This window comes from Chaetodon trifascialis, chromosome 9 (genome assembly GCF_039877785.1).
Source record: "Chaetodon trifascialis isolate fChaTrf1 chromosome 9, fChaTrf1.hap1, whole genome shotgun sequence".
Taxonomy (NCBI): domain Eukaryota; kingdom Metazoa; phylum Chordata; class Actinopteri; order Chaetodontiformes; family Chaetodontidae; genus Chaetodon; species Chaetodon trifascialis.
This window is the reverse complement of record NC_092064.1, coordinates 854,862-868,603: the sequence shown is the minus strand read 5'-3', so window position 1 is coordinate 868,603 and position 13,742 is coordinate 854,862. Positions and strand designations below refer to the sequence as shown.

General features: G+C 41.8%; 1 protein-coding gene across 2 annotated transcripts in view; it reads right to left on the bottom strand.

The window, feature by feature from the left end:
- Positions 1–218: 218 nt before the first annotated feature.
- The window catches only part of ngef (neuronal guanine nucleotide exchange factor), a 35,300-nt gene continuing 21,776 nt past the window's right edge, over positions 219–13,742 (bottom strand). For both annotated transcript variants that reach the window (XM_070970169.1, XM_070970170.1), the window contains exons 9-15: positions 13,578–13,652; positions 13,144–13,233; positions 4,721–4,884; positions 4,233–4,391; positions 1,758–1,837; positions 1,557–1,661; positions 219–1,361 (exon numbers count right to left, since the gene is read on the bottom strand). In XM_070970169.1, the coding sequence (XP_070826270.1) occupies positions 1,141–1,361; positions 1,557–1,661; positions 1,758–1,837; positions 4,233–4,391; positions 4,721–4,884; positions 13,144–13,233; positions 13,578–13,652 (894 nt within the window). In that variant the 3' untranslated portion in view covers positions 219–1,140. The remainder of the gene's footprint in view (positions 1,362–1,556; positions 1,662–1,757; positions 1,838–4,232; positions 4,392–4,720; positions 4,885–13,143; positions 13,234–13,577; positions 13,653–13,742) is intronic.

The following is a 13,742-nucleotide window of genomic DNA, read 5'->3' as shown; positions in this document are numbered from 1 at the left end:
TGCATTTGTGCATTTGACCCACAAGTTTCAGATATACTGAGCATGATGATGGACAGCAGAGCAGTGGTGGTGGTGTCAACTGTAATCTCATATATATATATATATATATATATATATATATATGAACAAATTATCCCTGTAAGTTATTCAAATAAATAATTTTTGGGATAATGTTTTTTGATTTACTTTAGGAAAGTATCACTAATGATTATTTAAAAATGTCTATGTATTGCATAGTCTCATAAAATTACAGCCAATATGATTATTTATTCTCGAAATCTTCAATATTTTTATTTTTAATGTAAAGTAAATGCAATATTAGTTACTAACATTTGTTATGCAGTGATTATCCAATGTGCAGTACTCATTTCATCATTTAACAGTTATGTTTCATTGCTTGTATAGTATGTGTATTTTAAAATGTGAAATATGCAATTTTTCATTGTCACTAGGAGGACATCTTAGCTATCTATTTACTGTGTGTATGTGTGTGTGAGTGAGTGTCATAGAAGGTACATTTTGGGTGGATAATCACTTTAACTGACTTCATTATTTGAATATTCATAGACATTTTGAAATAATCAGTATAGTCAGTAGTTTGATGCAATTAGATTTTATGTATTTATGTTATTAGATGCTTGACTGTTTGTGTTGTAGTTGTAGGGTGTAATGCAGCACTGAAAGTACAATGACATGAACACATTAAAAGACATTTAAACTTGCCCATGCAGCTGAGGGATGTTAACAGTACCTTTACAAGAACTTTCAGGGTTCTTGCCATTTCTGTACACAGCTCTTAACCAAACACAGAGTTTTGTTCCATGCATTACACACCACAGTGTGGGCCTACAAAACACACATGTATATTAGACATGCAGAATCACTTGCACAAGGTTATTAACTTGCTTTAATAGTGTGTCTCAGATCACTGAGACCCCACTAGTGATATCTAAAACCACACAAACTGCTAAAATCAAAGTGACAAGATGTCATAATATGTATATACTATTTAAGTCACATGTATCCTGATTATTTCTCTCTTAGTGCATATGGCTCTGAATGATGATATATCACTGTTAATGATTCACTGTTTTACTTCATCACCATTCCCCATTCATCTTCATTCCCCATTTGATCAATCTAAGGATTGGAGAAGTTGGAGGCTTTTGGGGTGCGTCTCCCCACCCTTAAACCGGTCCTGGACCCAGTTTGTGGGCCTCCTCCACTTTCCTGGGCCTGCTGAATCCTGAAAGCCTCTCTCAGGTTCTGAGCTCGGACCTCCTTGCTCTGGATCTCCTCTACTACTCGACTAGGAAACCAGCCCCTTTCACCATCATGGAGCCTTTCACCCATCATCCAGCCTAGAAGACAGAGGACACAGAATGACCGGAAATATGAAGATGGTAAGACAAAATTTCAAAAAACAACAACAACAAAAAAAAAACATCACACAACCAAAATATTTAAACTCTAAAAATGTATTTAAAAATAATAATAATAATAATAATAATAATTTTTCAAAATGGATATAAAAGCAGATTTGCACCTCTACCCACCATCGTCTGTTCTCTCTAGGAGGTTCAAAACATCAGCCATCTCAATAGAAAGTTCGTCTGGCTCCTGAGAGGAGTATGACTGAATACACTGCACCTGTGGAGAGTCTGATATATATATATATATGCAGATAGTTTAAATTCATATCTCCATGTCTGCAGCTTGAGGACTGTACTCAGTGCTGGTGTGATATTCTGTCTCACCAGGTTGGTGGGCACTAGTGGACATAAAGCGCGTGCGTCGGTTAGGAGTGAGAGCACACATCCATCGAAGCTTATCACTCCTGTCCACAAGATGCCATTGATTAGTAACCAGTTAAACTAAACTAACTTATTCTGTTCCACAAAGCTCCATTGTTGTCGAAAAAACTACTAAAGTGAGCCACAACATTGTAGTAAATGACGGTCATTCATTGAACACTCAGTAGTTTTTTTGTTGTGTAGTTAATTTTGATTCAATCCAACATGCTGGATTGAGTAATTAGAGCATTAAGTTTTTTTTTAGCTGTATGAGGTTTTCTGTAATTTCAAATGTGCCGTGCAGAACATCACAATTACCCACATATTGATGTTGAACAATTGCATTTGTAAATCAAGTTTGCTGTACCTTTAAGAACACATCAGTAAGTCGTGTTTAAAGATTTATGTCTTCAGTAGGAACAAAAGAGCTTGGAAGTCAGACAGTATTGAGACTGACTAAAATTGTCAGGCTTGGTATTTTTATGAGGTTTGCTGACAATAACAAAAACAGTGAATGACATCAGCGTTGTCCTTATTCTCCACTAATTTGCAAGTGACTATGAAACTGAACAATCCTGAAATGTACATGTCTTATAAAAACAGTATTAGGGGAGAGGAGGATGACAGCCAAGCTGTCCTCCACGACAGTCAATGACTCCCACCCCCTCCAACACACACTCACTGCACTGAGGAGCTCCATCAGTGACAGGATGCTACATCCAAAGTGTGTGAAGGAGCGGTATCTTAGGTCATTCCTTCCTGCAGCTGTCAGACTATACAACAAAAACTGCTCCAAGTAATCAGTGCAATAATCTGTGCAATAACCTGTGCAATACAATCTGTTACTGTACATAACAGTCTGTAAATAGTATTTACAATTGTTTTAGGACGATGTTTCTTCTCATGTCACTCTTCTGTATATAATTGTTGTTTTTAATCTGCATGCACTTGTTTGACTATTTTACCTGCTCTATTGATGCTGCTGTAAATTGGAATTTCCCCTCGTGGGATTAATAAAGGACTATTGAATGACTTCACATATCTGTGAAGTCATCACTGTATCTGCAAGATCATGTGCAAATTCAGCTCTAATGAACACAAAACCACATCTCTACATCATTTTTTAATTGTTTATCTGCTGTCTTAAATTAATCAGATATTGTATTCATTAATAATAATAATGATCTAAGAATAGGGTTGTGTATGTATCTATTTATATGAGTTTATTGTGGTGTACGTGCAACTCTTAAGATATGTGTTTTGTGCTTCTTGTGTCTGCTGTCATTAGGATTTATCTAAAATAAATTTAAATCGTGTTTCTTTTTGCCACTTTTTACATTTTGATATTTTTACACTTTTCCATGCAAAACTGGTCATTGATTTGCCCGTGTCTGTTCTGCCTGTCACAAAAACCTAAGTACATTGGGCCAAAAGAACAAATAATTGTATTTATATATGATTAAAGGTGGAAACAGCTATGCCTCTTATGCTTATATTTATCTTCTCTGCTGTCACATAAAGATTCTGCAAAAATAACTGATAAGTACTATTTTTATATTTTTAAGTACTATTAGACATAAAAACAGCCCCATGTTAATAATGTAATAATAATAATAATTGTAATAAATCAGTAGACAGGACAAAATGTTCATGGAGTAGAAGTAGTAGTAACTGAAAATAGTGCAGCTTTAACTGCTCTTACTTGGTTAAATAAAGGAAAATTGAAGTAACAATGTGAACCCAGTGGAAATTAGAATTGGAATGTTACACATAGGAGGTCCTACTGGGAGTAGGATGAGACTCAGGCCCAAAGAGTGGGCCTACTGCAATTGATCAACCTCCAGTAAGCACATTCTGGTTCCCTCCTGTTTGGTGATGTTGGTGGTGGCTGACATTAGTTAGCTCCCATGCTTAAAAAAAAAAAAAATAGCTGGGTTATGTCAGCAGCAACATCCATTCACTGCAGGCCTGTCCACGAGACTTCAAACTTGAAATCCACTCATCTGATAAAATATGTTACGATGTTAAAACATGTAAACAAAAACAGTCAAGAATTGGAACCGGATGGAAATGTCACTTTTTGACAGAGCTTCTGACCCACAAACCAAATGTTAACACATCCGCACCACCATACTGTTACTAAATAATTTGCATAAACAAATACATCGCTTGAACAGCTTGCTTATTCTAAAAGTGCTTCCTGAGGTGCTCACAATCAGCAGATTAATTCAATAGTAGTTACTAGTTTGCAGTATGCACATATGTGTAAACACAAAATACTTGTGGATTTATTTGTTTTCACAAATAAACCTATTCAGTGACTGAGGTGGACTGACCATCTTGTCATTCGGCCTCCTCATTTTCTGTCACTTCTTTTACCCACATCTCATTCACAATTGTGCAATGGAATCCTAAACATATTTTAATTGGGATACTCACATACTGGAGGTCTTGAGCATGTAACTAACTGGACGCTCCTCTTGGTTCTCCAGCAATTTCAGATTAAAGACACTGGCCAGCAACTGGCCTTGGTCTTCAAGATCTTCAGTCCTCAACATGGCCCGTGTGCATGAATCAAGAACCTGGAACTTGTCCCCACTGATAACAAGTTGACTGAGTTAATATTGCCCACTTTCAGTGCAGTAATCAACTGATTTATTTTTTAAGGTAAACATACACTCAGTCCACCATTTTTATGTCAGTAAGAGTAGGCTAAATAAGAGAAACACTTCTCTGTATAACACAATACAGTTCAACAGCACCACAAACTGTATCCTCCAAAATGATCATGAAGTTGAATGTTCCAAAAACATAGATTTAGCTTGGTGTACCTAATTAACTGGCACCTGAGTATAAAGAGACTGCCAAAACAAGTCATTTCTTAAAATACAAGAAATTCACAGAGAGAATACATGAAAAAAACTTACCTAGAGCTGCGCTTGGTCACCAGCAGCAGATTGTTAAAAAGGAACAAGTAGACTGGTTGGTAGAGCTTGCGACTCCTCATGGTCCTTGTACTCTTGGGTCCAGCCATTAGTTGTACTTCACCCTTCTTTAGCAACCAGCGTGAGTGGGAAATGATGGGCACAGACTACATGGGTTAACAGAGATCAAAAAGATGGGGGTATAAAGTAAAGATTACTGTCATGTTTTCCAAATAAAACAAACTGTATTTTATAGTTCCTTGGTTGAAGACAGTTGATTTATGCAGTGTGTACTGTTTTTATAATTTCATTATTCAGTAATTCTGTAAATTCTGAAAGTCTTTTAAAACTGAAAAACATTAGCCTCAATTGCATTTTAGCAAAAGTAATCTTCATGATGGCCACAATTAGACAGGTAAGCACTAGTAGCACTCTATTCAGGAAAAATATTAGGTTACTGTACTGTACAGTCTGTTAGGATGTGCCCTTGTGTCTGTCCCTCGTTTTGTTTTTTCTCCTTCTTCTTTGTGTTATTTGTCTGTCTGTCTATTCCCCTGTCTGTCTGAAGCTAGGTGTGGTTTTCTCCACTCCCTGCTCTCACCGGCCTGATCACCTGCACCGCACCTGTTGTGCATCAGACTCATTAGATGAACAGTATTTAGCCTGGATTGCTAGACAATCCTGATCCCTACCATGTGTAATAGCTTTTCTTAGTGTGAGTATTGTTGACAACTTCTTCAGAATTCCTTTTGTGATTCCTAACATAGCTTTTCTTGGATTCGTTTGATTTTTTGGACTTCCACTAAATGTTTTCTCTTTTTTCAGTGCCTTCCAGCCACAACCAGTATCTCGCTCAGCCTCGACTCCTCCAGTAGTGTTCCTTAAGAGTGCACTTTTCAGTTTAAGAATTTTTGTATAAGAAATTTAGCTCCATTCATTCTGCCTACCACATGTGCATTATTTGAGCCCAGAAAACATTCCAAGGTTAAAAACACAGTCAGGACCAGAAGGGATTTGGGATCACAAAGGAAACGCTTGGTGTGTGGCATTCCTCAGCCATTTCCTATTGACATACAACAGCTAGGGGCAGCAAATGCAACTTCTCTCTGGACATGTCAGGAAAAAAACTTCATTTTTTTTGGAAAATAATAAAATAAAAAAGTAATACTGGAAAATATTTAGCTCAGGTGAACTTCAACTTAAGGTGCAATATCAATCTTTCAGTGAGGTGTATTATTACTTCTATGTGCAATGTCAGTACTCCAGTCAGGAGTACTATCAACCATTGTGCAATATCAGTACCTATTGTTCATAGTTTTCAATACTCCTTGTTTATATTGTTTATATTGCTTGTTTGATATTTAATGTCCTTGTTACTGATGCCCTCTATTTTTTGCTATCCACTTTGCTGCTGTAATTCTGGAAATTTCCCCACTGTGGGACTGAATATCTTATCTTAATATCTTATCTTAATAATTAATAATAAATAGAGCTGGTACCGAGCTGACCACTCTGACCGTAATGACAGGGAATTCTAGTGAGAAATGGCTTCTATTAGAAACACAGCAATAACACACTGCTCTTTTGCATACAGCAAATTAATTTCTACTTCTCTTCCTCTGTGACAAACCACTAACTAATTTCGATTTTTTTTTGTAATATCTTTAGATATCATTCAATTTGCAGGAAGACTTTCTTTCCTTATTACTGACAACACAGTTTGCTGACATTACTACATTATAACATGGCCAATATGGCAGGCACCACATCTTCATGTCTGACAGGTGTATACTCTGGGTGCTTTTCATTCCATAAATTGGTCTCCTCGTCTCCTCCACTCGCTTCCTCTCCTCGCGTCTTAGCTCCGCCCAGCGAGGACATGAAAGAGGGATGCGAGGAAGGGACGTGAGGACGGAGGAAACGAAACTCCGAAATGAAAAATCCTCGCTCCACAGCGTCAGTCCGAAGCGATGTCAATTACTGATGACGTTTGCACAGCTGTAAAAGCTGTAAAATGTGATATTATGGTCAGATCTGCAGTCAGACTGTTCTACTCCTGATTGCTATTGATGAGGTTTCAATTATATGCCGTTAGAGGCATAACAGAGGACTTGTGTGTGGTAGATTAAACCAACAGCCTTGTAGCCTTGCTTTAAAAACCCGTAATATACCAAGAATTTTTAATTTCTAATATTAATTTCTTGGTGACAGATACAATTGTTAAAAGGACACAGTTGAAACAAGAATCAAGATTACATTTGTGAAGACCTGCTCCCGCCATGATTCAAACGTGTGCCACATACGACACGCCCCTTAAATAATAAAAGACTTCCGCGTAGGCTACACCGGTGTATCCTCACTCTGATCTCCTTCAGAAGCATCCTCTCTCCTCGCTCCTCGTCTCCTTCAGGTGCATTTAAGCAATTGGAAGATCCTTCATCATGGCGGAGGGGAAACGACTTCCGGGTCGACGAAGGAGAGAGGAGACGAGGAGGCACAATTCAACGTAATGAAAAGCACCCTCTGTGTGGGTCATCATTACCTTTGCCAAACAGCACTGCAGCCATCTATTGGTCACAGCATGCAATAGCTTGTGCAAATCTCATCACATTCCCTTGTCTTAAATCTAAATTACCCTGTATCAGTCTGTGAACAAGTTTTTTTTTCTCTCTCTTTTTTTTAACTCTTCATTTTAGCTGTATTCTTGTTTTTCTGTTCAGCTTTATCTTACTAATGTGCACTCAAAATAATAACACTAAAGGGATTTTGACTTGTGATTTGCATGGGTATGACATGTAGCACTGACTCCTGGCTGGCATTGAAGTGAGTATGTTGTCAATATGTGGCATGTATGTTGTAAATATGTGGCTTAACCATTAGGCTGCCAGGATGCCCCACATAAAAGTTTTTTTTTTCCCTCAAGCACATCAGCACAATTCACATTTCAGTCTCTGGCTTGTTTGTAGTTAAGTAGTTTGGTTACTTCCGGCGCCGTACGAGCGGCAGCCCTTTACAGCAGCTCGCTAGACTTTAAGAGTTTTTTCTTATCTTTTTCTGCTTTCTTGTGCGTCTTCTTTTATTCTTTTTAATCTACGAGTTTGTTAAAATCTGGCGCATCAGAGACATTAAACACGGTGACTCTGGCGCTACTTCGTAATCACTTTTTACAACCCGTACACTTTCTCTGCGTCTGTGGGTCCGTGAGAGACAATGGCTCCCATTGTTTACAGTAGGGATCAGCTGCTGGCCCTGCGTAACACAGCTGTGCGGCCGGAGGAGCGACCTGATGTCCCCCAAGAGTTAAGGAGGAGGATGCGGGGGTGCCGCGCAGGGATTAAACGTCGCGACAGGAGGAGAGCTTACAGACCGACTCTCCCGTCCGTCATCATGGGGAACGTAAGATCTCTCCCCAACAAGATGGACGAGCTGGCAGCGCTGACGCGACATGAGCAGGACTACCGGCGGTGCAGTTTGCTACTTTTCACGGAGACTTGGCTGGGAATGCAGCACACGAACGCGACGGTGGCGCTGGATGAATTTTCACTCGTTTGAGCGGACCAGACAGAGAAGAGCGGTAAGAGGAAAGGAGGAGGGCTGGCAGTGTTTGTGAACGATAGATGGTGTAACTCCAGGCACATCACTATCAAGGAGCAGCACTGCTGCCCGGACATTGAACTGTTGGCTGTTAGTCTGAGGCCATATTATCTGCCACGGGAGTTCTCACACGCCATAGTGGTGGCTGTGTATATTCCCCCCTCTGCTAACGCCGTCGCAGCCTGTGACGTCATCAACACCGTGATCAGCAGGCTGCAGACCCAGAAACCACAGGCCCTCTTACTGATCTCTGGGGATTTTAATCATGCCTCTCTGTCCTCCACTCTGCCCAAATTCATCCAGTATGTCACATGTGCCACCAGAGACAATAAAACACTGGACTTATTCTATGCCAACACCAAGGAGGCATACCAATCATCACCCCTCCCTCCTCTGGGAAGAGCTGATCACAACCTGGTTCATCTCCTGCCTGTCTACAAGCCCCTTGTCAACAGGCAACCAGCTGTGTCCCGCACAGTGAAGAGGTGGTCTGACGAGGCTGAAGAGGCTCTAAAGGACTGCTTCGAGACAACCGTGTGGGATATATTCAACGACTCTCATGAGGAGGACATCGACGGTTTGACAGACAGCATCACGGACTACATAAACTTTTGTGTGGAGAACACTGTACCCACCAGGACTGTACGGTGTCACTCCAACAACAAACCCTGGATTAATCCTGACATTACGGCTCTTCTAAAGGACAAGAAGAGGGCCTTCAAGTCAGGAAGCAAAGAGGAGCTGAAAACTGTTCAGAGGGAGCTCAGAAGGAAAATCAGGGAGGGGAAGGACAAATACAGGAGGAGAATGGAGGAACAGCTGCAGGAGAACAACACCAGAGGAGTCTGGAGAGGCCTGAAAACCATTTCAGGCCACCAGAAGCCAAACTCCCAGGCAGCCGGGGATTCAAAGTGGGCAGATGAGCTGAACAGCTACTTCTGCAGGTTTGAGGAAGCATCTGCCCCTCCCCCAGCTGTACCAGCCCTGCAGCAGCCCTCCTTTGTTCTGCCAGCACTCTGCCCAAGAACCCCCCCCCCCGCAGTATTCAGCTCACCACCTCCAACGCCACCCCCCACTGTTCCTCCCAGCCCCCCAGCCACTTCACAAGACACTCAGCCCCCCTGCTCCAACTTGTCTCTCACACCTCTCCAGGTGAGAAATCAGCTGAGGAGGTTAAAGACCAGGAAGGCTGCAGGACCGGATGGCCTCAGTCCCAGACTCCTCAGATCCTGCTCTGATCAGCTGAGCGGGATCATTGGACATTTGTTCAACCTGAGTCTGAGGCTGGGAAGGGTGCCACAACTCTGGAAGACGTCCTGCGTGGTACCTGTGCCAAAGACCCCACATCCTAAGGACCCTAGCTGCTACAGGCCGGTGGCACTAACATCACACCTCATGAAGGCCTTGGAGCGTACGCAGTTCGCGTACCAGCCTGGCATCGAAGTGGACGATGCCCTCATCTTCCTCCTTCATCGAGCCCTGTCTCACCTGGAGCTGCCGGGGAGCTCTGTTCAGGTCCTTTTCCTGGACCTCAGCAGTGCTTTCAACACCATCAGGCCAGCCATCCTGAGGAACAAGCTGGAGCTTTCAGGAGTAGACCAACACCTCACATGCTGGATAGTGGATTACCTCTCCAACCGCCCTCAGTATGTGAGGACACAGGACTGTGGGTAAGGGACTGTCCTCTGCAGTGTGGGGCCCCCCCAGGGAACGGTGCTGGCACCGTTCTTCTTCACCCTTTATACAGCGGACTTTTCCCACCTGTCACCCACCTGCCAGCTGCAGAAGTTCTCTGATGACTCTGCCATTGTCGGCCTCAACACAGATGGGGACGATAGGTCACACAGAGGACTTAGTCAGGATTTTGTGGACTGGTGTCAGCAGAACCACCTGCTGATCAATGCGGATAAAACCAAGGAGTTGGTTGTGGACTTCCGCCGCCGCCGCCCGCACTCTCCCCCATCACCAGTGAACATCCAGGGAAGGGACATTGAGATGGTCACATCTTATAAGTACCTGGGTGTTCATCTGAACAACAAACTGGACTGGACTCATAACACCACTGCACTTTATAAAAAAGGACAGAGCAGACTCTATCTGCTCAGGAGGCTGAGGTCTTTTGGGGTGCAGGGGGCACTCCTGAAGTCCTTCTATGACTCTGTTGTGGCCTCTGCCTTGTTCTATGGTGTAGTCTGCTGGGGGAGCAGCATCACAGCAGCTGACAGGAAGAGGCTGGACAAACTCATCAGAAAGGCCAGCTCTGTCCTGGGATGCCCTCTGGAACAGGTGGAGGAGGTGGGGGAAAGGAGGATGACAGCCAAGCTGTCCTCCATGACAGACAATGACTCCCACCCCCTCCAACACACACTCACTGCACTGAGGAGTTCCATCAGAGACAGGATGCTACATCCAAAGTGTGTGAAGGAGCAGTATCGCAGGTCTTTCCTTCCTGCAGCCATCAGACTTTACAATAGAAACTGCTCCAAGTAGGCGGTCCAATAATCTGCATAACATTCTGTGCAATAACTGAACTGAACAATTTTTTTGGAAAACAATCTGTGCAATAACCTGGGCAATAACCTGTGCAATATTTCAGTACATAAAAGCCTGTAATCTGTGCAATATTTTTTTTTCTGTAAACTGTGCAATATTTTAGGTTTGTAAATACTATTCCCGGTGCACCCTTTTGTATATACTTTGTATTAACTGCATGCACTTTGTCTTTTAATATTCTATTCTGTTATTGATGCTGGGCTGCACGGTGGCGCAGCAGGTAGTGTGGGTGCCTCACAGCAAGAAGGTTGCCGGTTCGATCCCCGGGTCAGGCGGGGCCTTTCTGTGTGAAGTTTGCATGTTCTTCCCGTGCATGTGTGGGTTCTCTCCGGGTACTCTGGCTTCCTCCCACAGACCAAAAACATGCTCATTAGCTTAATTGATGACTCTAAATTGTCCGTAGGTGAGTGTGAGTGTGAATGTTTGTCTGTCTTTGCATGTCTTTGCAGCCCTGCAATCGGCTGGCGACCGGTTCAGGGTGTACCCCGCCTCTCGCCCATTGTAGCTGGGATAGGCTCCAGCCCCCCGCAACCCCGAAAGGGATAGGCGGTATAGATAATGGATGGATGGATGGTTATTGATGCTGCTGTGAAATTCGGAATTTCTCCTCGAGGGACGAATAAAGGAATATTTAAACTGTGGTAACCACTAATTAAAGAAAGTTAATTTCTGCGTGTCCTTTTACCTTGAAAAATCTTCCATATTGAGTTGTGGTTTCTTCACGCTTGGCACCACTCCTTACTTGGTGAACCACCAGCCATAATATCTCTTAACGCCGAGAAAGCCTTCAAGCCTTCAAGCCTTTTATGGGTCAGATTACACTACACCTCTCCCTGCTCCTCAGTCTGCACAAATAATCAGTGCTCTGCTCCGTTCCCACTTTTCCTGGGGGACTAGGTTTACCTAATCTAATTGGCTACCACTGAGCAGCCAACATGCATAAAATAATACTCTGGTGCACATCCCCTCAAACCAGTTGGTGCCAGAGGGAATTGACCTCTTGCTCCTCGTCACTACTGGCTCTAATATGCAGTACCTTGCATCTCTCCCCGTCAAGTTTTACCTCCAAACCGGTTGTTATTGGAACACTAAAAATTTGGACACAATTAAGACGCCACTTCGTATGGCTCACTCTCCCTCTAGCAACCCCAATTTGCAATAGTCACTTGTTCACTCCAACAAAGATCGACCCACGATTCTCTGCCTTAGAAAAACATGGGACTGCGAAGTCTGGGTGACTTGTATATTAATGATATATTTGCAAGTTTTGACCAATCAATTTCTACCTTAAATCTTCATGAATCTGAGGTTTTTTTTTCGGTATTTCCAGCTGCGACATTTTGCAAAAACACACACAACACAACACAACACAACACAACACAACACAACACAACACAACACAACAAACCAGTAACCACCACCAATTTCTTTGTTTCTGTCTGGACTTGCCAAGATTGCCATCTTTGGCACTGATTCCCTGCACCGTTCTGTTTAACAATTTCTTTCATGCTGTGCAAATCCACTTTGTGTTTACTTGCTTCCTCTATTGCATATGTAAACTTGTGAGTTTTTCCATTTGTTAGTCCATCCTCTGATAGGATGCATCTTTAATTGATCTTATTGATGTGACATATTTACCACTGACTAAAGACGATTTGATTGAAAATACCAGGAAGTATATTATTAAATTGATGAGAAATATGATGCAATTGTGCAATACTTCCTATCCATGGAAATATCCATGGCTGGTAATAGATTGTGGGATACAAATGACTGTACCACCCTGTAAACCCTTTGTCCAAAAAAAGGCACATTTTTGAGCTACATTTTTCAGACCTTTGGAACGGGACAGCCTTCTTTACTTATGACGTATCCAGTCTTGAACCCCAGATATGAAGAAAGTGGTCTCTCAATTGAGAAAGCCATAGTCCGAACAAATCCGCTTCATCCCCTTAATCTCCTGGATTAAGAGGATTTATATATGGCCCATGAGACCGACTGATCTGACCCACAAAACAATTCATGAATACAAAAAAGCAATTTGTTGTTTTAGCAATAGAAAGAAGAAAATAACATTAAATAATAATAACACATTCTTCCGAGTGGTCCCCAAACGCAACAAGCACAGCAGCGAGTAGCGTCATCGTCAAATGGATGAGCAAAACAAAAACATTGGTGCCACATCAAGATAGCATGGGCACAAACCATGCATGTGTCATCATGAAAACAAAACTGTGTGACTTCATTAGAAGAGGAAATGCAAGACAATAAGAATTTACCTTGGATTTAAACTCAAGTGTTTTCTCAATGCTGATGAGCTCCTCAGTGCGACTCATTTTTCGTACCCCCTCATTACACTCTTTCACAATCTGAGGAAGACACAAATATACACCATCAATCCATGACCTTGAAACATCATATAATATTGTTTTTTCTTCTATATATTTATAGAGTTTGATTCTTATTTTTATGGAATGTAAAAAAAATATCATTTCATTAAACACTAAAATTGATTTTAAAAAGAAAATCTACCTGAACTCGTGATGTAGAAAGCAATGTAATATACTAGGAACGTGTAGTGACACATATATCTGATTAGCTAACGCAGTGAGTACATACTGTAAATGTGCCAAGATCATGATATATCATCCTTACAACTGCCTCATTGCCTTTCTGAGCCCAACTTGGGGCCACTCTCTTGACAGATGCGTACCTGCTCCAGTTGCTGATGTGCCTTTATAGCATTTGCTTCCCTCTCTGAGTTTTCTTCTGCTTTTTTCAGGATATTCTGTGTAGAGAAACAAAGTCCAGTAAAAACAACAAAAATCTCTACAAAACACCTATTTATTACTACAACTTTGACACAAAATATATCAAG